The 26,163-nt window shown below is 47.1% G+C and overlaps 2 protein-coding genes and 1 pseudogene across 3 annotated transcripts in view; 2 read left to right on the forward strand and 1 right to left on the reverse strand.

The window, feature by feature from the left end:
- The first annotated feature begins 36 nt into the window (after positions 1 to 36).
- RRP8 (ribosomal RNA processing 8) lies at positions 37 to 6,265 on the forward strand. 2 transcript variants are annotated; one of them, XM_019632475.1, is made up of 7 exons: positions 37 to 292; positions 1,463 to 1,832; positions 2,491 to 2,944; positions 3,033 to 3,162; positions 3,353 to 3,459; positions 3,542 to 3,638; positions 3,866 to 6,265. In XM_019632475.1, exons 1-7 carry the CDS (start codon positions 194 to 196, stop codon positions 3,983 to 3,985), a joined length of 1,377 nt encoding a protein of 458 aa, XP_019488020.1. In that variant the 5' UTR covers positions 37 to 193; the 3' UTR covers positions 3,986 to 6,265. The 2 variants fall into 2 exon arrangements, with proteins under 2 accessions (XP_019488020.1, XP_019488021.1); XM_019632476.1 differs by having other exon boundaries at positions 39 to 292; positions 1,463 to 1,820.
- A 5,705-nt stretch (positions 6,266 to 11,970) lies between these two features.
- On the forward strand, positions 11,971 to 13,024 carry LOC109376522 (10 kDa heat shock protein, mitochondrial pseudogene; annotated as a pseudogene).
- Positions 13,025 to 17,721: 4,697 nt separating this feature from the next.
- LOC109376523 (dynein heavy chain domain-containing protein 1-like) overlaps positions 17,722 to 26,163 on the reverse strand; it is a gene marked incomplete at its 5' end in the record, with an annotated part of 76,243 nt that continues 67,801 nt past the window's right edge. Inside the window, 11 exon segments of the mRNA XM_019632457.1 lie at positions 17,722 to 18,213; positions 18,374 to 19,173; positions 19,391 to 19,540; positions 19,702 to 19,793; positions 20,582 to 20,783; positions 20,870 to 20,986; positions 21,190 to 21,376; positions 21,582 to 22,547; positions 22,666 to 22,844; positions 23,018 to 23,170; positions 23,410 to 23,709. Of these exon segments, the coding sequence (XP_019488002.1) occupies positions 17,863 to 18,213; positions 18,374 to 19,173; positions 19,391 to 19,540; positions 19,702 to 19,793; positions 20,582 to 20,783; positions 20,870 to 20,986; positions 21,190 to 21,376; positions 21,582 to 22,547; positions 22,666 to 22,844; positions 23,018 to 23,170; positions 23,410 to 23,709 (3,497 nt within the window).

Below are 26,163 nucleotides of genomic sequence, written 5' to 3' on the forward strand. Positions count from 1 at the left end.
CCTTGCCCTTCTAGCCCACCAGTGTTTAAACTCAATGGTTTTCTGCGCCGCGCCTGCCGCTCTAGCCTCCCTGGCTGTCACTCTTTTGTTTCCGGCTGTGTTCCGGCGGCTCTGTGCGCTTTGATTCCTGGAGACGCGCTTTGCACGTGGAGAGGCGCGGGGGCCTGGCGACCTCGCCCCGCTCTCCACCCTCATGTTCGAGGAGCCGGCGTGGGCCGAGGAGGCCCCATTAGTTGCGGGCCTCGGGCCTGTAGCTTCACGGCCTCGGCCCGCGGCAGCCTCCCAAATCAAGGTAAGTGGCCACTGTAAGCTGTTTCAGGTCGTGAATTGGCCCCTGGTGGATCCTAGCGCAGGGCACGCCGCGCGCACTCGTGGGTGTATTAGGGGTAGGGGCACCTGCGGCCGACTGATGATTAGAGAACTTCCAGAACAAAAGGACGTTGGAATTGAGAGTTGGTGAGTAGAAGTTAGTGAAGCGAAGGGGATTTCTTGGACAGGAAAAGCACGTGCGAAAGTCCTGGGTCAAGAGAGCATGTCCTGTTAGGGTCACACACACAAAAATAATCCGTGTGGTTGGAGTACAGAGAATGAGAAAGGATGCCATTGAAGTTGGAGAGGTAAACTAGTGGTTTTGCATATTTTAAGGATAGGCAGAAGCAGAGGAAGTGGTTTTAGCAGGGGTAGGATTCTTTCAGAATTGCATTTTGAAAGGATCATTGGTTGCAGTGTGGAGATTGAGTTTGAGAGAGCAAGAGTGAATGACAATGACGGGTTGTCAGTACTACCATTCAAAAGACGGTGTGGAGAGGGTACTAAGAACCAACCAGGTCTAGGACCACTCAGGAGGACTTCAACCCAGTAGACCTCCTTTAGGCTTTTGCTGATGTGAGGACTGCTGTACTTCCTCAGGCTCTTCCCCTGAGCCTCCAACATGGAATCTGTATGCTTTATGCCTCCTGTTCACCCCCTCAACCCATTGCTGTAATCCAGGCCACTGCCTTCTCTGGCTTCAGCTTGTCCCCTTCAGTTTGTTCTTTACACTGCAACTAGAGTCATTTTAAATAGACACGTGTGATTCTGTCAACCCTTGTTTTTAGAAACCTTCCTACCTCTTATCAGCTGGATGCAAAAGCCTGAGATGGGGGTTTGGAACTCCTGGTTGTCGGCCTTGGCCCTGTTGCTTGTGGCCGTACCACATTCCTCTGGGGAATCCCACTCCCTCCTCTGCACATTGAAGAGAGTAAGATGGGTGGTTTTCCTGCCCTTCAGCCTCCCAAAGTTTGGGATGGTGACTTGAAAGTTCTTCTGGGTCCGGCAGGCTTCATGACAAGCTAATTAAGTTAACTGGGAACAATCCAGGTACTTCTTCCAGTGTCTGTATCAGGTCCACATCTCTCCCTTCGCATTCTTCAGGCCCCGTTCATTTTCCTCGCCCCTGCTCTCATCCCTTGTTTTCCCCCAGGGCTCCAAGCGCCGCCAGCTGTTGGCCACATTACGGTCTCTGGAGGCAGCATCCCTTCCTCAGCCACCCCCCAGCCTGCCTGGCAGTGATTCAGAAGAGGAGGTGGGGGGAAAGAAGAAGAAACGCCCAAAAAAGGCCGTATTTGCCAGGGCTTCTATTGAAGTAGAAGAGAAAAGGAAGAAGAATAAACAGGGCCCACCTAGCAATGACACTGAAGAAAAGGAAGTAAAAAAGAAGAAGTGCCACAGAAGGGCTTTTCTTGTCAGTGACCCTGCTGCAGAAGAGAAAACAAAGAGGAAGTGCCAGAATCAGGCCTTTTTGAACCCTTCCCAGCACCTGGACAATGTTGACCAAAAAGGTACTAGTGGAGGTGTGTGTTTGGGGGTGTGGGGGGAATCAGCTGATCCTATGTATGACAGAGGTTACCTGCCACCATTAGGTTTGGGGTTAAGCAATAAGAAGCACTTTCAGGGCTGGCCGAATGGCATGTTGGTTGAGAGTTGGCTTGGGAGCTGCAACTCTGAGCAGCAGGGCCCCGGTTTAGATTCCACATGAGGGCAAGTGACACTGCGCCCTCTACAGCTAAGATGGTGAACAACAGCTCGACCTGGAGCTGGGCTGCTGTGCAACGCTGGTGACCACGTAGGCTGCAGCTGGGCTGCTGTGGGCTGCCGTAAGCTACCGTGAGCGGCCGGCAGCCAGTGAGAGCTGCCGTGAGCTGCTGTGAGCGGCTGTCCAATGGCCAGCGACAGAGTGCCTCACCCAGGAAGAGCACAATGATAATACCAACATGGGCCAGTGAAGCGACGTCCTCCACAACTAGACTGAAGAACAAAAGGACAGCAACTTGTCTGTTCCCCTTCCCCCATTCCCCAACGCTGTTCCCCTCCCCCAATTCCCCAGTAAAATCTAAAAAGAAAAGTACTTTCATCCAGGCCACAGTCTCTGTCTCGGTCAGGATGACTTACCAAGCCTCTGAATTCAGTAGATCTTGCCCCAAATATACCTTCCCATCTCTCTCCCTGCAGATCCCAAAACTTGGAAGATTTGTGCTACAGATGACCCACCCAAGCCAAGCTCTGGGGCCACTTCCTCCCAACCCCCCCATACCTTGAGTCGCAAGCAGTGGAGAAACCGGCAGAAGAACAAACGTAGACACAAGAACAAGTTTCGGCCACCTCAGCAGCCAGACCAAGCTCCAGACACAACCCCCACAGAGGATACAGAGGTGCCTCCTGCCCCCAGTCCAGAAAACCATGAGGCTCGGGCGGGGGCTCTGAGAGCCCGCATGGCACAGCGACTGGATGGTGCTCGATTTCGCTACCTCAATGAACAGCTGTATTCAGAGCCCAGCAGTGCTGCACAGCGCCTCTTCCAGGAAGACCCTGAAGCCTTTCTCCTTTACCACCGAGGCTTCCAGAGCCAAGTTAAGAAGTGGCCACTGCAGCCTGTGGACCGCATCGCCAGGGATCTTCGCCAGCGGTGAATGGGGGTTGGGCACTGAGAAGTGACGTTGGTCAGTCACCAGCTCAGACTAGACCAGTGAGTGATCCCTCCCCTCCACTCCCAGGCCTGCGTCTCTGGTGGTAGCTGACTTTGGCTGTGGGGACTGCCGCCTGGCTTCAAGTATCCGGAACCCTGTTCACTGCTTTGACTTGGCCTCTCTGGACCCCAGGGTCACTGTGTGTGACATGGCTCAGGTAAACCCCTTTGTCTTTCTATGTATCTGGCCTGTGCTCGGGGCCCAACCTCTATGTGCTAATCTCTAACACTCCGTCCTTCCTCCCTCCCTCCCTCTCTGCCCCCCATCCTGGTGTCCAGCCCTAGCTCTCAATGCTGGCTTTCTCCTCCCCACATTGTGTACCTCATATGACACTCCCACTCCTTCAGGTGCCCCTGGAGGACGAGTCTGTGGATGTGGCTGTGTTCTGCCTTTCACTGATGGGAACCAACATCAGAGACTTCCTGGAGGAGGCAAATCGAGTGTTAAAGCCAAAGTAAGAGCCCTCAGACATAGGTGCATGTATGTGTGTACATACATATGTCTGTGTGCTTACACAAAACTTCCATTCTTCTCAGGGGTCTCCTGAAAGTGGCCGAGGTCAGCAGCCGCTTTGAAGATGTTCGGACCTTTCTGGGAGCTGTGGCCAAACTGGGCTTCAAAGTCATCTCCAAGGTGAGGGCCCCAAGAAGTCTGTCCCTATTTTGTCTCATGTGTGGCCCTTTTCAGAGCAGTGGTGTTCAGGAGGGAGGCCATAGGCACAGACAAAGACATTTGCTTCTTGAAGGCACAACTCATGGGAGAGTCCTGGGAAGCTTTCTGAGCAGGGGCGGGACATGGATGGAGGTGTTTTGAGGAGTGGAGTGAGGATTTGGAGCTCACTGGGTCTTTTCTGCCCCTAGGACTTGACCAACAGCCACTTCTTCTTGTTTGATTTTGAAAAGACCGGGCCGCCTCGGGTAGGGCCCAAGGCTCAACTCTCAGGCCTGAAGCTTCAGCCATGTCTCTATAAGCGCAGGTGATCTCTGGACCAGCCCCCTTGAAAGTGGAGGCAAGTCTCGAACTCCAGGCTTAGAACTCTGAAGACTGTATCCAGCCAGGCTGGGACCCAGGACCTGGTGCCACTCTTCCTTAATCCAGGAACAAAGTGTGATGAAACTCCTGGCTCAGCCCTGCTCTAATGAAGGCTTCTTGGTTGCAAGAAGCCTAAAATTACTCAGGCTAGCCAAAGAATAAGGAGTGTATTCAGAGAACACAGAGATATTTGGGAATTACGGATCCCCTAGGAGTCATGGAAGTAGATGGTTGAGAATTCAAGGCATCTCTGGATTTGACTCCCTTTTCCATCTCTCAGGAGCCACGTGGGCTTTCTGTTGTCGCATCTCCATGCTTCTTTCTTCTGCTTGTCTGTCTGCAGACCAGCTCCCTGTGCTTTACCCATAGCTTCTGCTCCTTCAGCTTTGGTCTGCTTGGGCTTTCAAGGCCTCAAGCAGGCAGGTGTTACTTCTTGGCTTTGGGACAACGGGTAGTCCAAGAACATCCTGGCTCAACACATGAATCTGGGCTTTTGGGTCAGGACTGTTCGATTGTCCCTGTGCTAAACACTTCTTTCCCCTCTATTCACATCGCCATCTTCGGAGCCACATAGTGCCAACTACTCCTTAGCACCTATTGTCCTGTGGGTCCCAGGTGTGTGTATCTTGCTGAGAGCACAGATTTTGGAATCAGGTAGGCCTCGGTTCAAATCCTGGCCTTCCACTTATTGCTGAGAGTCATTTCATCTCTGAGCGTCACAGTCCTCATTTGGAAAACGGTAGGAGTAGAATTCCTGTCTAATGGGATTGTTGTGTGGGCCAGTTGAGGAAATCTGCAGCTGGGGCAGGGTATCGAGGAGGTGCTCAATAAAGGGGAGCTTTGGCTATTATTTGTTGTAACCCTCATTGTTCTCTGAAGACCTTCCGTAGGCTAAGTTGGAGGTCGAGGGGTAAAGAATGGATTTGTTGACTGAGGAAGGTTTGGGGAGAGCTCAATATAGGCATCTCAGCAGGCTTGTTTAGTAGGATAGTTAGAGATTCTTGATAGTTGCTGAGCTGTCTTTGGAGAGGGGTGGTGAGGGATTTGGGTTGCTTCATAAATAACAATCAGTTAATGCCGTGTTGGGTGGGGGGTTGAGCTGTTCATCAGTAGAAGAGTCTCGTTTCTGCCTGGTCGTGGGCCTAGATCAGCGTGTAATAGGAAAGCTATAGGCAAGGAAGGCTAGTGCTGGGAGACGAGGAACTGGGTTGACAGATCTTTGGCCTCTCCTAAAACAAATCTGCCATGGGCTCAGGTATAAAGATACCACCTCTTTTACTTATTTCCAAGAACAAGAACTGAGCGTGACCACTGGGACACAGTTTGCAGGGCTCTGAGACTGTTGAATGCCCCCAGAAGGGCATGGAGGTTTTGAGGCAGGCTATCGGCCAAAGGCATGTGTGGAAGCTGGCCTGGGAACCAGTCAGCAGACATGGGACAGGGCCTTTGCCTGTGCTCTTCTCTCAGCTGAGTACTCTGACTGGCAAAGTCTTACTCGTGCTTCTAAACAGTCTAGTTGTTTCCTACTCCATCACTCCCAAAGCAGAATGAATGTCTTCACCTGAGCTGTCAGAGCACTACCTAAAGAGGGTAGTTTTGTGCAATTTGTGTGTTTAAATGCTGTGTTGTGATTGCTTTGTGCATTAGGCTGCAGTCTTCTCAAGTCACATTGATCTTTGTATTCGCAGAGCTCGTCATTTGAGTTCACATAAGCAGGAGATAAGGAATGACAGGGTCCAGTTGAGTGGGACTGATGGGAACAGGGGTGTTGCAGGAATCCAGCTTTGGCGCACAAGATGAGAGCCCTGTGGACCACTGACCATGGAAAGAGTAGGCAGGTGGGAGAACAGCAGGTAGACTGGTAGATGTTGAAGGCTGGTGACAGAAATGAATCTGAGGTAAGTCTCTGGTTTCTGTCTTGAGCAACTAGTGGGCAGGTGATGCCATTCAAAATGTTGGGTTTTAAGTACTTTTAGTTGCTCATTTGGAAGTGGGACATAGAAGTCTCAGGAGAGGTCTGCGCTAGGGATTTGGGAATCAGCATCCTAGAGGTAGTAATTAAAGTCATAGGAATAGATAAGATATCCAGAGTAAGATAATGAGAGGAGAAAGTGACTCAGAACAGAACTCTGAGGAGCAGAGTTCCTTTAGTGCAGTGGGTCTCAACCTTTCTAATGCCGTGACCCCTTAATACAGTTCCTCATGTTGTGGTGACCCCCAACCATAAAATTATTTTCGTTGCTGCTCTATAACTGTAATTTTGCTACTGTTATGAATCGTAATGTAAATATCTGATATGCAGGATGTATTTTCATTGTTACAAATTGTCTATAATTAAAGCATAGTGATTAATCACAAAAACAATATGTAATTATATATTGGGAAATATTTATTTCTAATTGCAAATAAATGAAATTTTGCCTTGAAGCATGGAGACGGATAGAGGAGCGGTGTCTCGGTTCCTAAGACCATTGAAAATATGTGTTTTCCGATGGTCTTATGCGACCCCTGTGAAAGGGTTGTTCGACAGGTTGAGAACCGCTGCTTTAGTGGATGGTAAAGGAAAAAGAAACCAGCAAAGGTGACAAGATGAGAAGGTTAGACAAGAGATGGAGGAGTTAAACTATTGGGTTGTTGGAAAAGTCATGACGCATTTTTGCAATGAAAAACATAGAAAAAATACGTCATGACTTTTCCGACAACCCAACAGTTAAACTAGGAGAGTGGATTTCTTAATACGGAAGGAATGGGGATGTTGTCAGCTATCAAATGCTATCGAGAGGTCTGTTAAGATGAGAGAGAAGTCAGAATGTGGTGGGATGAGGATTGCTGAGGAACATTGAGGGCCTGTTTGAACTTACAGTGATATTCTTCATGGCTTTATAGTTACACCAACCAGCCCGGTGGTGTGGTTACCTCTGCCTACTCAGGAACCTAGGTGTGGCCGTGGGAAGTGTGAGCGCCGAGGGGTCATCCAGAGTTGGAACTTTTCCATGTAATTGAAATGAAAGGGAAGCAGGCAAAGGCGCTTCAGACTATTCGCAAGTGATAGCTGTGCTGGACTACGGAATTTTGTAGAACAGGTGGGAGAGTGAAGACAGGAGTAGGTTCTTACACTGGGACTAATTGAACAAGTGACTTGGGAGGATGGGAGGCCATGGTCAGAAGTTGGAATGCCTGAATTACAAATAATTAGAAGCAGAGCAGCTCCAGGTGATGGCAAAGTCGAGAATGTAGCTACAGGGGTGAGTGCCTGAGAGGCGTGCAAGGGAGGTGCCTGGAGATTGGTTAATGGACTGAGGGCTTGGGGTGGGGAGTGTGTGTGCGTGTGCGCGCATGCCCTGTGGGTATTGTCTGCATGGGCTTTGAAGTTCTCCAGGATGATGGAAGAAGTTGGCTTGGAACCAGTGCCAACCTCTTGAAAGAGGGAGCAGATCCAGGAAATCTGCAGATGAAGGGAAGGAGAGGCTGATGGCATGAATTTTCAAAGTGCAGAGGGTTTACAGAGCCCACCAGAGAGACCCCCATTTCAAGGGTGATGTGAGGCTGGTGAGTGGTGCTGGCTGCCAGGCAGCCAAGCTAAAATATCCTGACAATCCTCTCCAGCTTGTCAGGATTCACCGAGGATTGCTGGGGAGAGGACTATTGTGGCAGCTCCATATGGCAGGAGCCTCCCAGAACAATGGGGAGGCAAGCCACAAAACCCCAGGAATGTGTGGGAGCAGCAGGTCATCTCACTTTAGGACACATAACACCTTTTTTAGCTCTATATCCGTGTTCTTTCCCAAATGTTATTTATATTAATAAATCTTGACAAATTTTCCGTTTTCTTAGCTTGCTCAGCAGGACAGCTGGGGTCTGTCCTCCCTCTTGCTTTTCTCCGCTACTTATAATTTCAATTCTCCCTTGGCCTGTTCTGGTTCTAGCCACTGGAGCAGGTATCTCTCTGGGTCAGACTCAGGCCCCAGGCTCCCTCTAACTCAGTCCAGCCCCCACTAGTGGCTCCATCAATCACTCTGATTCTAAAGCAGCCCTCTCCTGAGCCTGATCTGGGTCTTCCCTGCTCCACCATCAGCTTCAGGACAAGCTCTTGTTCAAGTCCATGCCTAGGCTTCAGTTTCTAATGTTGAGAGCCTAGATTGAAGAGAGAACAATATATATTACAGAATAATGGCATACCAGCTGTTTAAAGAACAATGAGACCAGACCAGCTGTTTAAAGAACAATGAGACCAGTTTAAGGAACAATTTAAGGACAGATGGAAGGAGTGGCAAGAATAGCAAGAGACAAATAGAAGTGTGAGGGAGCTGCCCTGATTGTGAAAGGAAGTGGTTCTCAAACTTGAGAGTTGATTAGAATCACCTGGCAGGTTTGTTGTAATGCAGATTGCGAAGCCCTCCATCACTTTCTGATTCAAAAGATCAGGATAGAGTTTGAGAAGTTCTTTTTTGTTTGCTTTGATTTTTCTCAGTGAAGCAGGTAGCAGACTTTGGGTTGAGTGAGAATGGGAGAAAAGAGGTTGGAGTTTTGAGGAGAGGAGAACATGAATATTGTTTCTAAGAGGAAATGAATGAAGTAAGGAAATATAGTATGATTGCTGGTAGTATTAATAGCACACTTAAGGTTCAAGGTCAGAAAGAGGATAGGATGGGAGGAGACCCGGCAAGGTTGCTTTGTAAAGAACTTGTTACTGTGGGACAAAGTACTGTCAGAACCCACCCACTCCTTTGTGGGGGCTGGTTTCTGCCCTCTTACCTCAAGTCTAATTCAGGACTCCACTGGGACCATTCAGGAAGCTTGAAGTATTTATTCCTACAGTCAAGGAATAATGAGCCTGGAGTCTGACTCCTGCCCTGGAAATGTAGAAGGCAAACAGGCTCACTGATTGTTTTGGTAGTGGAGCCAGGTGAGTGCTGCTGCTTTTTCATTGGCCTGTATTCCCAGAATTTGCCATCGCAAGTGATGCATGAGTGTATCCTATGCGCCTTGCAGGAGAGAGGGAAGCATGGAGTGGTCTTGGGTCCTGTCCAGTCGGGCCATTTGAAGAGTCAAGGAGACCTCAGTACAAAGAAGCTACAAGTGTGCCATGTGGGCTGAGGAAGTTGCAGGAGACCCAGAATAAAGCTGCATCCACTAGGTCAAGAGAACAACAGGAATGCCTCCTTTAAATATCCGCCTGGCCCATAGGGCACAGAACCACGCACTCAGGCAAGAACTGTTTCATCCCCTTACTTTTCTGCACTTGGGCCCAGAGCAATCAGAGCAGATACTACGTGGAGAGGAGGTGAGAAGAGTAGAGAAGAGAGTATACAGGTCATTCCTCCCCCAGTGCAGGCAGGCTCCTTGGCTTAAGTGGAGCAGAGCTCTCTGGAGGGGAAAATAGTTAAAGCTACAACAGGTAGAGACTGTTTATTGTTACATAGGATTAGACATTTGAATTACATGAGATTGTGTTTGTATCTTAAACTGATTGTAAGACTGTTAACTAAGAATGAGCTGAAAAATCACAGGCTTGCTGCAGCTTTTCTCCACAGCAGGGGAAGAGTACCCCCCAATTGATAAAAGTTTGGAGGCGCGGTGAAAAACAAGAATAAAGTTGGGTTTGGATAGCAATCTGCTTCATGCTTGTTAGCATCCCCTTTAGAGGCTTATTGCTTTTGCAGTTATTGGTGAGTTCCAGCTTTTGTTCCTGTAACATAGTCCTAAGGGAACACAGTTCCAAAAGAAACAACATGATCTTGGCAGAGACACAGCTCAGCTCCAAACACTAAACCATTTCCGTAATTGCACAGAGCCTTTTACAGCCTTTCACAGAGACCCATAATTAGAGCTTTTATCCCCAGGTCGTCCTCCTTCCCAGGTGACTTCTCAGACTGGCCACCTGGTTTTAGGATATTTGGCTACTGCAGTAAGCGCCTTACTCTTCTAATTGCTTCCACTCCTGCCTCTAAAGCAATTCATTTTGCACACAGCCAAGTGATCTTTTTAAAATGTAAATCAGATTTGTCACTTCTCTGCTTAAAATCCGTTGTTAGTGAGTTTGGGGAGAGTTAGAGCAGTTAGCATTATATATCCTGGTTAATATATCTTCTCTGGGCATCCTATCCACCTTAAACTCTTGATCACAAAACCCTTTTTGTTTCCTTCAGGGTGCTTCAAACATTTAAGTATCTTACCAGATGTTAGTCAGCACTCCCCACCTGTCCCATGAATTTTAATATTCATTGGGAAAGCAAATGTTCACATCACGAAGTTGAGATGCTCCTTTTACCAGTTACATTTTGATTATGATAAAGAAAAAAGAAAAATCCCACTAAAGATGTCTTAAATGAGATTTTTTTTCTTCTCATAGTAGAAACCTGAAGGTAGGTGTCTGTTAGCATTGGTTCAGGAGCTCAAGGATGTTAACGATTAGGTCTCTGTGATCCTCTTGGTCTCTTGATTCTCACGGTTTTAAGATAATGTGTTCCTGATTAAGCAGGGCCACGCTACTTACTATTTACTAATACACTTCTTGGGAGTCTTGCTGATTGCCAGTCTTTTTAGCCCTACTTCAGGATTCCTTCTATATTGTTAATACTCTGGTTAAATATGTTCCACTATTTCCTATAACATGGCTGAGACGAATTTAAAATATTAACATTTTAAATGTATTTGTTTCTTCCACTCCTTCCCACATCTCAGTGGCCTGTCAGCAACTCATCCAACTCAATTTATATTTATGTTATATTTATGTAGAACTCCAAAAATCAACCAAAGACAAGCCAATAGAAAAAATTGGGCAAGAGACTTGAACAGGCACCTTATAGAACAGGATTTTCAATAATGAGTATACTTGCGAAAAGGTCAATCTCATTAGTAATCAGGGAAATGCAAAGCAACACCAAATGGCAACATTACACATACTGGAATTGGGGGAAAATGCCACAAGATAAAGATAAGGAGTAAAGTGAATTCTCATATGGAATAAGTGAACTCTCGTATCCCTGGTGAAGGGAGTATAGATTGAAATTTTTGGAAACAATCTGGCATTATCTGCTAAAGTTGAGGGTAGACATATTTTATGATCAAGCAGTTCTACTCATAGTTATATATCCAACAGATATGTATGCACATGCACAAGAGGCATTTGCAGATTGTTCATAGCAGCATTTTTAGGAACCACAAATTGGTCATTAGGCAGTTCACAAATACTTGACTCCAACCCCGTCCCCAAAATGCCTGCTATAATAACACAACAACAAATCTTCACAACAACAAAGTGAAAACTTACATCATGTTGTCCACTATATTCAGTTTTCAACCAAAATTACCAGATCTGTAAATAAACAGGAAATTATAGCCCTGTAATAATTATAAAAATATGAAATTATACACAGTAACTTATACTCAGAATAAAAGACAATAATAACTGACTCCAATGGGCTTAGATATTGGATTTAGCTGTCAAATATTTTAAAATAGCTGTTAATGTGTTCAAATAATGAAAGGAAAATAAATTAAAGGAAAACATGGTCTCAATGATACACAGATAGGGAACCTTGCCAGAGACACAAACTACAAAAAGGAACTAAATGAAAATTCTAGAACCAAAAAACTAAAAGGAAAAAAGTACAATACAAATTACTGAATTTGAACAACAGATTGAAAATAGACTGAAAGAAATGGACAGGGCCTCAGGAGTGGCACTGTAACAAAAGACCTAATATCTTGTCACAAAAATTCCAGAGGTGGATGAGAAGGAGAAGCTGAGAAATACTTGGAAAATAGTTGAAATCTTCCCAAATTTAGTAAGAGGCAAAAATCCATAGACTCAAGAAGCAAAGTGAACAACCCCAAGTGGGATAAACATGAAGAAATTCATATTAAAACATATAATTAAACTTCTGAAAACTAAAGAAAAAGAAAAAATTATTGAAACAACAACAAAAAAATGGCGCTATACCTGAAGGGGAAGAACAGTTTGAATGACAGCAGAGTTCTCATCAGAAACCACGGGAGGTATAGGGAAATGTCAATCTTTTTCAGGTTTTGAAAGAAAACTGTTAACCCAGATTCTTACCCCCAGTGAAAATATCTTTCAGGAATGAAGGGGAAATTTGGAAGTTCTTAAATGAAGGAAAACTGGGAGAATTTGTCACCAGCTGACCTACCCTAAAAGAATGGCCAGAAATTCTCCAAACAGAAAGGAAATGATAAAAGAAGAAATCTTGGAATATCAAGAAATTTGAAAGAGCACAGTAAACAAAAATGTGTGCAAATACAACTAGCTTCCCTTCTCTTGAGTTCTCAGAATGGTGTTTGACGTTTGAAGCAAAAATTATAACACTGCTGTGGTTCCAAATGTAAGAGAAATATTTAAGATGATAACATTATAAACAGGGAAGGATAGAGGGAGGTAAAGTGTCTATACGTCACTTGAACTGATAAAATGACAACACCGGTAGACCATATTAAGAATATTAAGGCTTTTCTAAAGTTCACGCGTCCAGGAGACCGGACTGCAGGTCTCCTTGCGGCTGGGGCGCGAGAGCGGAGTATGAACTGCTGCTGCCGAAGTCACGGCAAGCCAGGCATTTAGAAAGTTTCTCCCCCTCTTCGATCGAGTATTAGTTGACAGGAGTGCTGCGGAAACGAACCAAGGGAGGCATTATGCTTCCAGAAAAATCTCAAGGAAAAGTATTGTAAGCAACAGTAGTAGCTGTTGAATCCAACTCTAAAGGAAAGGGCGGAGAGATTCAACCAGTTAGCGTGAAACGTGGAGATAAAGTTCTTCCAGAATATGGAGACACCAAAGTAGTTCTAGACGACAAGGATTATTTCTTCTTTAGAGATGGTGACGTTCTTGGAAAGTATGTAGACTGAAATAAATCACTATTGACATGGCATCACGTGAAGCTGCCCATTCCACTGAAGTTGTGAAATCTCATCATGTAAATAATTTCCATGTCTCTCTTTTGTAATAAACTAAAGATATTCCAAAGTAATGACATCCAGTGACTCTTAAAATTTAGTTCCACTGTACTGATATCAACATTTCCAAATTAAAATATACAAATAAAAAGAATATTAAATATATATATATATATATATATATATATATAGTTATTTAACCACTAGAAAGCTATACAAAGATATAAGCTCCAAAACACTATAGATAACTCGAAATGAAATTCTAAAAAGTATTCAGTTAACCCATAGGAAGGCAGAAAAAGAAAACAAACAAAAATCAAAGGAATCAACAAAAAATTCCTAGAATAAATGAGTTCAGCAGGGTTGCAAGATACAAGGTAAACATTAAAAAATTAATTGTATTTCTGTACACTAGAACATGTAGACACTGAAATTAAAAATATTGTTGACACTTGCTCAAAAAGAAATGACTTAGCTGTAAACCTAACATATTTATAGGACTTCTATGCTGCAAACTATACAACACTGATGAAAGAAATCAAAGATCTAAGTAAATGGAGACCATACCATGTTCATAGCTTGCAAAACTAAACATAGTAATGATGTCAGTTGTCCCCACACAGGTACAGAGGTTTAACACAGTTCCTATCAAAATCCCAGCATAATTTTTGTAGACATAGATAAGATTATTCTAAAATTTGTATGGATAGACAAAGGAACTAGAAGAGCTAAAACACTTTTGAAAAAGAAGAATAAAGTAGGAGAAATCAGTCTACCCAATGTCAAGTCTTACTATATAGCTACAGTAATCAAGACTTGGAGGCATTGGTGGAGAGAGGGATAGATGCACAACTCAGTAGAACAGAGTACAGAACACAGAAATAGACCCACACAAATAAGCCCAATTGATTTTTTGACAAAGCTGCAAAAGCAATTTGATGGGGGAATGATAACCTTTTCAACAAATGGAGCTGGAGAACTTGCACATCCTCTGGAAAAAAAGAAACTTCACCCAGCCTCACACCTTATACAAAAATTAACACAAAATGGATCATGGACTTAAATGGAAAATATAAAACTATAAAACCTTTAGAAAAGAATCATAGGAGCAAGTCTTTGATATCTATTTGGTATCTAGCATTAGGCAAAGAGTTTTAAACTTGACATCACAAGCATGATCCATAAAAGGAAACTTGAATAAATTGGACTTCAAAATTAAAAGCCTTTGCTCTAAAAGACCCTGTTAAGAGGAACCTACAGACTTGGAGACAATATTTGCAAACTACATATCTGACAAAGGACTAGTAAATACAATAATAGAGAATTCTCAAAATGCAAGAGTAAAAAAACCCTGATAACCTTATATCTACTAAAGAAATTGAATTTGTAATTAAACCCCCCACCCCCCAAAAAACAAAAAAAAACCCCTCCAGGCCCAGATGGCTTTACTGGCAAATTCTATCAACCACTGAAGAAAGAAAGAATATCAATCATACACAAAACTCTTCTAGAAAGTAGAGTAGGAGTGAACACTTCCCAACTCATTTTGTGTGTGACTCTGAGACATAAACCTGGGAGCAGAATTGTGTGTGTTGAATTAATTTCACCGAGTGCTGCCAGAGTGTCCTCAGAATAACTAGTCCAGAATACCCACCCAACAGTGCATGAAGATCCTTGTTTTCCACTGTTTCCCCAACATTTGGTATGGTAGAGGTAATAGAATGCTGTGTAGAGAATGGCTTGTGGAGTCAAATGCCTAGATTCAAAAACTGGCTCTACTATTTTCTGACTCTGTGACTTTGGATAATTTACTGACTCTTTGTCTCAGTTTCCTCATCTGCAAAATGGAATAATAATCGTACCTATCTTATTGATACCAGGGCTTCTTAGGCATTCGTGAATTAAAATAGCTCTTTTTTTCCTGTTTCAGACATTTCTTCTATTTATCCTATTTCTGAATGAGAATTTCAAATTAGACTAAAAAGCTGCAAAAACAAATGAGTTTCAAGTGAGCTTCAGAGAGCTAGTTAATGAGATTTTTGATCTTTGGATTTTTAGTGCATGTAGTGTACAAAGCCAGATCACAAATTTCCTCACAAATTTGCATATGCAAATAAAATTTAGCTCCTTTCTCAATTACTGATCTGATTTTCCTCACAAGTCTTATCCTGCACTCCACTGAATAGTGGAAGAGGCCAGAAATTAATTCAGTCTCTTAAAGTTTCATTTATTCTTTTTAAAATAAATGCTCAGATATTCAAATTCCTCCCATTCTACCTCTGTTTCTCTCCAAAGTGACATCTGGCTATAGAGGGGAGGGCTTATGTGGCATTTTGATATCAGAAGGAAGGGGTCCTCTGGCCTACTACTGGCTCTTGGGTGTGCACAAGCTGGAATATTCTGAGGATGGTTGGCCTAGTTCCATACCTGGGCATTCTGCCAACATTTGCTTCTAAAGCTGATGAATCCATCGTCTTGCCTTTTTCAGCTGTCAGGGCCTGTGTCCCTCCTGCCAACTTGGCATCCTCTCAACAACTCTGTTTGATGCTGTAGACCACAGTGATTTTCTGCCTCATACTCCACTGAGCCTAAAGAGCCTCTACTCAGTATCCACACCATGCAGGAATCAAGAGACACCTCTTGCTGACCATGCCACTCTGCCCTTGTAATGCTCCTGGAGCCATGGTAAGTCCATGCTGCAAAGCAGTTCCCTTCTAAAGTCCCGGGAGGACAAAGGGCAAAAGCTCTTTGCCCTTGGTATGTCAGTGTACTGCTCCGTCCCAAAGTCCCAGGTCAGGATGACTTTTGTCCTACTCCCCCCTCTCCTGTCTCTACTTCTTTTACCCCTGTCCATTGGGACAGGACAGGAAATCTCCCCTTTGTCATGTGTCTTACTTCTTCCTTCCTTTCATTGTTTGGAACTTTTAATTTCTTAACAGTATTTTAATTTATCTGATAGAGAATTTTAATAGTGAAATTGTCAAACCTGGCACATTTTTACATGGAAATCATTGTATTTGGGTTATGCTGTCATATGGTACTTATTTCATAATTTCTAAGTGACTCAGTTTAATAGCTGGGCTGGCATAATTCAAGAAATTTCAGTTTAGAAAATGGTGTGGATTTGGAGAAAATATTCTGTACCAACCAATTTCAGATGGTTTTATAGGTATCTCACTATCACTCCCAGCTCCCACTGGGGGATAAATAGTAGTGATGGTAAACATGGATAGAGGGTTCACTTATCCAAAAGGCCTTCTTCAGTATACTGCTAATCTCCCTAAAGGAACAGCCATGTGCCTGATTGACCACAGGGAAAAAAAGGGAATGGTTTCTGAGGAAAGTGGAAACTTTTGCCTCTCTGCTTGGCCTTTTGTTAAAAGGCATCAGTTGCACCACAGTCACTAGTGAGTGTGTGAAGAGGTTGTGCACTGACACTCAGTATATACTTTGTCAGCATTTCTTCCCACCATGTAGTTCGTACCTAGCCAGACAGTGAGGGACATAAGTCTTCCTGGTAAGTTTTGGTGCTTGGGGGCAGGGAGAGGAAGCCCATGTAGGCCTTTAGCTCTGCTATACCCTAGCCTGACTTTTATCAGAGAGGTTTGCCCTGGGATAGCATGCAATTATGCAACTAGTAGTAACTCAACATATCAAAGCAGAACTCAATTCCCAACCCCCAGCCTGTCTCTCCCTCAGATTGCCCATCTCAGTGACACCATGATCTATACAAGTTGCTCACACCTAAAATCTAGGAGTCATCCTAGATTTGTCCTCTTTCCTTGCTCCATCAGCAAGTCCTGCTGGCTTTGCCTCCAGAATATTTCCTAAATCCGTTCATTCTCCATCTCCACTGTTATGACGCTGTCCAGAATCCATCATCTCTCAATTGAATTACTTCAGTAGCCTCCAAACAAATCTTCCTTCTTGTTACTCTGGACTTTGTCCCACCCACCCACCGTAGAACAACCAGAGTTATCTCTGAAAAATGCAAATTAGATCATGTCGTCTCCCACCCAATACTCTCCATTAGGTTCCTCCTTATGCTTTCAGAAATAACAGGCTCATTGCATGAAAAGGCTCTGTGTGATCTGCCCCTGCATCTTTCCATCCTCTTGGCTCCCTCTGTCCCTCCCTCACCGTGCTCCAGCTACACGTCCTGTTCCTTGAACACCTCACGGTTGTTCTGCCTCAAGACCTTAGCACCTACTGAACACTACTGGAAACACTCCTCCTAGGGTGTCCTTGACCACCCAGACTATATTAACTGCTCCCCTCTAGTCACTCTCTAACACATCAGCCTACTTTATTTTCTTTATAGCACTTAGAAATCATCAATTTAACTTATTTATATGTTGACCTTTCTGTGTCCCTGCATTAGAACAACCTCATCAGTGCCTGGAACAGCACCTGGTTCAGAGGAATGCTCAATGAATAATTTTTGAATGAACATAGGACCTTGTATCTTATTTTGCTGTGTGTGTGTGTGTGTGTGTATGGCTCACTCAGAGAACCCATTTTAGGAGGACGGATGACTGGTAGGGCAGGATTGGGGCATTCCCAATAATACCACTAAGTGCCTTAAGAAAATCGTTTTGAGTTCTAATGTTATCCCTTTATAAATATCCCTTGTGGATTTAGCACAAGTGCTGAGATCACAGTAGAGAGCTGGGCAAGGATTCGGGATGCTGCGTGTTAGCCATCCCCAGATCTGCCTAGCGCCTTGGATGCATGACCAATACCAGGCCCATCTCCCCAGTCCCCACACTCCCCTCCCCCCAGTTGCCAGGCACACACCCTCTTCTCCCTTCAGTGTGAACACACCTCCTCTCTCCTCTGTGCGCACACACCCTATACTCCTAAGTCTCAGACGCTTTCATCAAATCACTCCAACTTTATTTTGGTTGAGCGCTCAGGGCAGGGGTGGGCTGCACACATGGACTCTCCGTTGGACACAGATGTCGGGGCTGAGCTTCGTGGGCAGGGGCAGGTGCATTAGGATGTTCCTGCTGTGCAGCCTAGTGGTGCCAAGGGGACCTTCCATGTACACAGGACAGGAATACACAGCCAGGCCGGCATGGGGTGGCAGGTCATTGGTGCCCCGGGCCTGGGTGCTGACGCTGACGGGAGGCAGAGGGCTGGGCCGGCTGGAGGGACTGTCCTGCAAGGCCCCTGCTAGCGGGTCCCACTCGGCGTTCCAGAGCTGCAGCCCAATCAGCAGCAGCCCCATCTCTGGAACCGTGGGCTTTGGGCCGTTCACCACCTGGGGGCGCCAGAAGTTGGTCAGGCAAGGTTAGAAAGCTGAGGGGTCATGGTGGAGCGGGATCAGAGAAGCAGATGGGGTTACCGAGGTCGCAAGATCACGAAGACGCAAGGTACGTTGAGGGGACGGAATTGGAAACGAAGGGGCAGCCCGAAGTTACCTGGATGTGCAGAGGGTTGATGTTCAGCCCCTGACGTCTATGGGGGAGCTGATTGGAGCTGGAGCTTTGGCAACCAGGCAAATTTGAGTTGGGCACATACTGGTCCATAGCAGAGGCAGCTTCCCAGCGCAGTGAAAGCAGCAGGCGGCGTGGGTGGCGAAAGGCTGATAGGTGAAAGATGCGTTTCGGTACTTCGGATCCCACGCCCAGGTAGCGAACCAATAGTTGCCCACTGCGCGACAGCTGTCGCAGCCAGTGCCAGGGCGGTTGCAGCCCGGCAGGCGTGTGAGGTCGCCAAGGCGGGGGTAGACGTCCATTCCAGAGAGCCTGGGCCACGGCGGCACAGCGTTGGGAGGCACATGGCGTCGCGCCCTTCAGCTGCTGCAACAGGCAATCAAGGTCCCGCTGCAGCGTGCTCACCAGCTGGCTCAGTTCCAGCACCTCCATCTGGAGGATGCCCTCCAGAGGCTGCTCCGCATTCAGCCCCTGCACCACCCACCCGGTGCCAGGCTCGTTTTGGTGAATGGTCTTGGTCAGCAGAGCCTGTAACGACTCCAGCCTCCGCTTGGCTAGCACCAGGCGTTGCCGCAGCCGCCTTTCGGTGCGCCGGGAGCCTCCCGGAGGCGCAGGCACCCAAGTGGGTGAACTCCGCTGCAGTGCACTCAGGAAAGCACGACTCTGGCGTCGTAACAGCCAAGCCTGGGGGCCAGCACTCAGTCCGCAGATCTGGGGTTCAGGTGGTGTGGGCAATAGGTACATCTGGGCCTTGCACTCTGCCATAGCATCCAGCTCCTCTAGCTCTTGGAGGTGGAGGTGATGGATGAGAGACAAGATGAACTCTCCCCCACCCCAGACCCAAGGGAGTAGGCCTTCCTCTGACACTAAGCCATCACCCCATAACTGTGTGAATATTTCCCCCTCTTACCCTTTTATGGTCACTGCTGTTCACATTCTTGGGAGAGTGGCACTATACTGTGCTGTTCTCCACCCCAACACAGATACCTGACTGGAGCTTACCTGGGCTGGGCATCAGAGTGGCCAGCAGATACTGGGGGGTGTGTGGTTTGTCCCAGCTCCCCCTGCTGGAGCCCAGGCAGGCTTGTGTGAGGCTAATCAGGGCCTCTCTGTCCTTGTCGTCTCTCACAGGACCCCCATAGAAAACCGAAGCTGAAGATGAGGTCAGAGCCCTTCAGTTCCAACCCCTCCAGTTTCCACCACTTCCCAAAGCAGAGTTGTGGATGATGTCCCCATCTTGGTACCCCCACCCCCACCCCTTTCTGGGCTCTCCTAGGGGCTGATGACTACTTGGCAGAAAGGACGGGTCTCACCGGCCAGCTCCTGCATGGCAGCACTGGGATTGCTAAGGCTGGTCCACAGCTGGTCTTGGATCTGAAGGGCTTGGGTTAGAGTCACTTGATTCCTGGAGAAAGAAAACAGAAAGTAGGGTTTCTAAACCATCCAAATGCTAAGGACTCACATCTTTCTCTCCAGCTCAAACTTCTCCTGAGCTCCAGACACATGAAGGCTCACTAATTATTGCCACTTGGCACCTCAAAATACAGCTTGCTTTCAATGAAAATCATCATTTCCCTCCATACCAGCCACCCAGTTGTCCAAGGCAGAAATCTGGGAGCCATCCATGACGCTTCCTCTTCCTCATCCTAGATTTACTCTCCATCCCTGCTGTGACCACCCTAGTCCCCATCACCATGATCTCGTCCATTGAGACTTCCAAGCCTCCTAAAACTGCCTGCTTGCCTCCAGCCCAGCCCCGTCTGGTCCATTCTCCACACTGAAGCCAGAGTGATCTTTCCAACAGACAAGTAGGATCAATTTTTTTTCTCCTACTTAAAACCCTTCAGTGGCTTCCCACTTCCTCAGGATAAAATCAGGCCCCTTGCAGTGGTCTTAAAGGCTTTGCATGTAGCACAACCCTCACCTCTCCCACTCAAGCCTCACCTCTCCCACCCCAGCATGTCCACCGCAGCCACACTGAAGTCTCCCTCCTGCTGAGCTCAATTCCCTCTGCCCTTTCTGGCCCCATCTCCACCTGATCTGCCTCTGTTTTCAAAACTCAATTCAAAGTGAGTTATTTCCTTGGCTTCCCTCTGTCCTCACGTGTTGGCTGTCCCCAGAGATGAATCCCAGCATGTGGAAAACGCTCAGTGATTGCTAAGTGACTGACAGCAGGATGGGTGGGCCCCTCACCAGCGCCCCCTGTGTGCCTGCAGCTTCAGCCCGTAGAGCTGCCGGTGTAGCAGGAGGCCATGTAGGAGGAGCAGAGGCAGCGCCTTGGTAGGGGGTTGCACATACGGTGCTTGTTGGGCTAGCTCTATGCTGTTGACCAAGACGTGGCCCAGGTCCAGGGACGGCTCCCAGGAAATAGGCATGGAGTGCTGAGTTAGTATAGCTGCAGAGGAAGGAAAGTGCTAAGTCAACACAGCACAGTTGCCCTCCCCACTCCAATCTGAAAGCCTATAGGAGGAAGCTCCTCACCTGGTAAGGAAGCAATAGCCTCTGTAGACACAATAAGCCAAAGACGGAAATCTCTGTGGACCACATTCCTGCTTGTAGGTTGAGCTAAAAGCAGTTCTAACTCCAGGTCCGAGACCACTAGGGGTCAGACATGGGGCTGAGATCAATCTCTGGGTAGAGGGTCAGATACAAGTTTAGGGATCAGACTTGAGGTTAGGGTGTTAGGAGTCAGATTCAGGGGACAGGCTTGGAACTAGGGGATTGGCCATGAGGCCTGAGTGCGAGCTCAGGCCCAAGTGTAGGAAAGGGTCCTAGAAATGATCTCTAGGGAGCAAACACACCCGTGGCTCCGTCCAACAGCCCCAGCAAGGGCTGTAGCAGCTCTTTCGGCCAGTTAGGCATCAGGTGACAATTCTCCAGCACCAGCCAGTGCCCTTTGTGCATAGCCTGGCATAGAGTGCTGACCACCACTGAGACCGGGTCCCAGGCCTCAGAGCCCAGGGCTATCACCTCCAAATGCTTCTGCCCCTGGGAACCAACAGAGAGATGTCAGAAAAACTCAAAGTGATCCTAAAGTGACTCAAGGGACCCCGAGTAATGCCACAATAACCCCCAAAGTCTGAGTAATCCAGAAAGATCCATGAGAATGCGAGGAGGGCACCCCCACACACAAACACCCCACCCCAGCCCGTAGGAGCCTGCTCACTCTGTGGCCAAGAGGCTTGGCTCAAACCTGCTCGTGTTTGGCAGCCAGTTCCTGGATGACAGTCAGGGGATGCAAGATGGCTGTGGGGTGACCAGGTGGTGGCAACAAGATCAGTAGGGGCTGAGTAGCCTGACTGTGTTCGACGGGTATGGTGAAGGCACTCAGGTTTTCATCCAGGGGCCGGCCCAGGAGGCTGGTGGTAAAGTCTGCCAGGGCCGCTGCCAGGCACTCAGGTCTCAGCACACGCCACAGGATCAGCTTCTGGAGGAGGCTGAGTGGATCAGACCCAGGCCCAGGTGCAGGCCCCAGCACTGTGGATGACAGTGACAGGTAAGCCTGCCAAACCCTGGAATGGCCTGCCAGGGATGCACGCAGCCCAGCAAATGGGGGCAGCAGCTCTAACATTCCACATTCGTGCCAGGCTCTCAGCCCTAGCCAGGGCGGCCGAGCCACACCTGGGACTGGCTTGCTATAGCCTGTGCTAGGAGAAGCTGCCAGTCCAGGCCAAAGTGCCAGCCTCTCCAGATCTGATGCCTTCTTTGATACTCGCAGCAGAGCCAGAGCACCCAAGGCACCCACTAAGGGTACATGGGTCAGGCCCAGTGCAGCCACGGTGCTGCCCAGCAGTTGGCGGGTCAGCTGTATTCTTAGCTGTAGCAGATGGCTGGGCAGGTCCACCCCCTGATGATTCTCACACCGCTTTATGCTGTTCAGTGCCTGCTTGGTGGCTGCCAGCCAATTCTCTGGGCTCATACAGAAAGGTGGCAGCAGGTTCTGCAGTGGGCTAAGGGTCTTGATAATGGCCATTCCATGCCGGACCACGTGTCGATAGGGTGCCCACTGTACCACCTCCTGCAGCCTCAGTTCTTCTAGCTCCTCGCAATGGACACGCAGCTGACATAGCTGTGCCTGGGTCCTCACTGTGTCCCGTAGGAACTTGGCTGGTTTCTGATGATTTGGGTTCTGGAACAGTAGCATCGTCAGCAGTCGCTCCTGTATACAGTCACTTGTTGCATGGATCTGGCCCTTTACCACACAGTCCCCTGCCATCCCCACTCATCTCCACCCCCATACCTGGGCCCGTCCCACCCATAGAGTGGCCCCCGAGCACCTCAACAGCCTCCACAGCTTTGCAGGCATCCAGGGATCTCATCTTGAGGTCCTGCCAGCGGCTCTCGAGTTTGGGACACTCTATGCACAAGATTTCATGCAACATCTGTTCTTCTAGGACGTCCATGTTCAGGCCCAGATCCAGCACATTCAGCCCCTTCAGCAGTTCGCAACCTAATACTTGGGGTCACATGGGAGACACTCAACCCCTTCCCCTTGGCAGAGCCAGGGAGTGGGGTGCACAGGGAGTGGCCCCCTGCTATATTCTTGAGCCTGCTCTGGACCAGACTGAATGAAGCTGGGGACCTAGCATGTCCGCACAGCTGTGTGAGCAACTTACCAATGAGCCTTACCTTTTCCCAAGGCACCGAGGGGGAGGGTAGTGCTCAGATAGAGACAGAAGCCAGGCTGCACCTGGGGTTTGCTCAGCTGCTCTCGCTGCAGTAGCCATTGCAGTTCTTGGCACCCCAGGCCCAGCTCCATGTTGGTCAGTAGCACGGGCAGGTCTGTGAGGGGGAGGCAAGGACACCCTACTCACCATGCCAGCATCGAGGCACCCCCACGTCCCACCCTGGTGCACAAAATCTGACTCTCATGAGCTCCCCTCTGGTTGATAGCAGGGTTCCCTCAGGGCTCTTCAACAGCTAGTAACTAGGCTGAGGTCAAACTGGGTGTGAGAGGCTTGTGGGGCCATAGAGGGGGGGAGGAAAGAAGGGGAACATGGTGGGTGGGGACCAGTTCTTACCACCTGCAGCTGCCTCCAGGAGCTGAGGACCTAGGTCTGGGTCGGCACCTGAGAGTAAGCTGAGGTAGGGAGGGGGTGGAGACTGGGTCCCGGAGGCGGGCCTTGGCTCCTGGCTCTCCGTCTCATCCTCCTTGTTTTCTTGCTCTTGCTTCCTTTCCTCCTTCTCCTTCTCCTTCCCCCTTTCCTCCGCCTTCTGCTCTTTTGTCTTTTCCTTAGCTTTATCACACTCTTCACTGTCATCGTCTTCCTCTTCCATGTCCTCTGTACACTCGTTCTTTTGATTTCTCCTGAAGCCCTTCCCTATGGCAGAAAGATGCAGAGGAGCCCTGCTCAGAGGTAGAATTAGGCTCCTAGGGAGCATTGTTTCACCCAAGGGCTCCAGCTCATGAAGGAAGTCACTTAAGCTCTTTATGACTCAGTTTCCTCATCTGCAAAATGGAGTCGATATTAGCAAGTCCCTCATAGGGTTACTGTGACAATGACATGAAATAATACATACATAGAAAGCACTCAGCCGGCACCTAGTAAGTACTCAATAAGTGTTAGTTATCACTATTCTTACTCTAAAATTCCAGGGAGGGGTTCTAGTCACCGCCAAAAGCAGCTCCATTTCTGCCTTTCTTTAGGTTGACGAGTCAGTGCATTTCCCTTTTTGCCTGAGCTGTCACTAACAACTAAAAGAGTCATCACCAATATAGAAATCAGTGCTGGGAAGCAGCAACTTGTAAGTGAAAAGCCATAAACGGTGGAATTAGCCAAGTGGGCAGCGTGACGCACACAGATGCTTGGCTAATGACAGCCATCCCCAACGCCTTCTCCTTTGCCTCCTCCACTGCAGGAGCCAGGAAAGATAAATACTTACTATTTTTCAAGTGTTAAGGAATTTAAGAATTTTTTAAAGTTTTAAATATTTAAGAAGTGGGCATGTGGAGACACCAGGTCCACAGTTTGTTGTCACTTTCTATTGCTTAACAAATTCCACAAGCTTGGCAGGTCAAGCGAACACGTATTTATTTTCTGTGTTCCATAGGTTAGAAGCCCAGTCCAGCAGGTCTGGATGCTCTGTTCAGGGTTACAGTGGGCTAAAATCAAAACATCGACGGGCTGCAGTTCTCACCTGGGACTCAGGTGCTTTTTTGACAGAATTCATTTCCTTTTCACATTTTACCTGTAGCCCACTCCATCTTTAAGCCAACAGCAGTACTTTGAATTCTTCTTGTGTTTCAACTCTGACTTCCTCTTTTTTCCTCTTTTCTTCTCTGAAGGGCACAGGTGATCACATTGGGCCCACCCAGATAATACAGGATAATATCTCTATCTTTTTCTTTTTTTTTTTTATCTGAGCCATCCTGCCACCTGTTGGCAACTCAGCAGCAGCTCAGCTCAGGCCAGTACTCAAACCGCTGTTGCTCAGAGCTCACACTCGTAATGTCTCTATCTTAAGGTCAGTTGATTAGTAACCTTAATTACATCTGCAAAGCTGTTCTTGCCATAATTATAGGAGTAACACCAGAGGACAAAGGTTATGGGAGCCAAAATTCTGCCTACCACATTTGGCTATTCAGATTTCTGGAAGATCTTTTGTTTTCCTGACAAAAGGGATAGAAATGGTTACCAGCAACTCTGACATGATACTTGGAGGGATAGCAGCCAATTTGGAAACAAATGACCACAAATATGGTGGCTTAAAACAACAAAAGCTTACTCTCTCATAGTTCTGGAGGCCAGAAGTTCAAAATGAAGGTGTCAGCAAGACTGCACTCCCTCCGAAGTCTTTAAGGGAGACCCCTACCTTGCCTCCTGCAGCTCCTGGAAGTTCCAGAAGCTCCTTGGCCTGTGGCTACATAACTCCTCTGTCTGTCTCCATCGTCACATGTGTGTCCATGCCTTCTGTGGACCTATGCCTTCTTTCCTGCCTCTTATAAGAACATTTGTCATTACACTTATGGCCAACTCAGATGATCTAGGGTGATCTCATTTCAAGGTCCTTAATTATATCTGCAAAGACTCTTTTTCCAAATAAGGTCAGATTTATAGGTTCCAGCGGTTAGGATATGGATATATTTTTTTGCGGGGGGTGGGGCACCATTCAACCCACTACAATGTGATAAGCCAACATGCTAAGGATGATAGAAAAGATAGAAGAATCTGTATGCTTGAAGGCAACACTGAAGCCACATATCTACTTATCTCAGTGCTTCTTATAATGTGAGATAAATAAATCCCTATTTGTTTAAGCCGTGGTAAATTTTTTTTTTTTTACTGGTAGTGAGAGCATACCTAACTGATACAATGAGTTGGGGCATGGGGGAAGCAATGAGGATTTTTCTTTTTCTCTACTGGGAAGGTGGCTGGGCTATGTGATAGGTAAAAAAAAAAAAAAAAAAGTTGGCTTACCTCATAGGACTTGGACAGTGTGCTCATTGAACTTCAGTGAATTTAGTAGAAGATATTGGAGTATGTTGGCTACTTCTCTACTTAGATGAGAGAAACAATCTCAAGAAAAAAACTTTAAAGGAATTCCTTTCTGTTCATATCAAGCAATTTCAAACCATGATGGTAAGATACTCAAGCACCTTGCTGATTTTTAAAAATGATTCTCTACCTCATGTTGCATGGAATTGGAAATTATGGCCACTGACATTCCATCCCACACACTTCTCTCTATGAATTCCCTGCTTGACAAAGATAACAGTCTCCGCACCCTTTTGACTTGGATATAGCCCAAAGGAATAGGGGCTACATTCCATGGCT

Source organism: Hipposideros armiger, unplaced genomic scaffold (genome assembly GCF_001890085.2).
Source record: "Hipposideros armiger isolate ML-2016 unplaced genomic scaffold, ASM189008v1 scaffold_1146, whole genome shotgun sequence".
NCBI lineage: Eukaryota > Metazoa > Chordata > Mammalia > Chiroptera > Hipposideridae > Hipposideros > Hipposideros armiger.

Excerpts from the sequence above, each read along its gene's own strand:
- RRP8 (XM_019632475.1), top strand. The coding sequence starts at position 194 with ATGTTCGAGGAGCCGGCGTGGGCCGAGGAGGCCCCATTAGTTGCGGGC. Across the intron at positions 293-1,462 it reads CGGCAGCCTCCCAAATCAAG|GGCTCCAAGCGCCGCCAGCT; the intron begins GTAAGTGGCCAC and ends GTTTTCCCCCAG. Across the intron at positions 3,163-3,352 it reads CTGTGTGTGACATGGCTCAG|GTGCCCCTGGAGGACGAGTC; the intron begins GTAAACCCCTTT and ends CCACTCCTTCAG.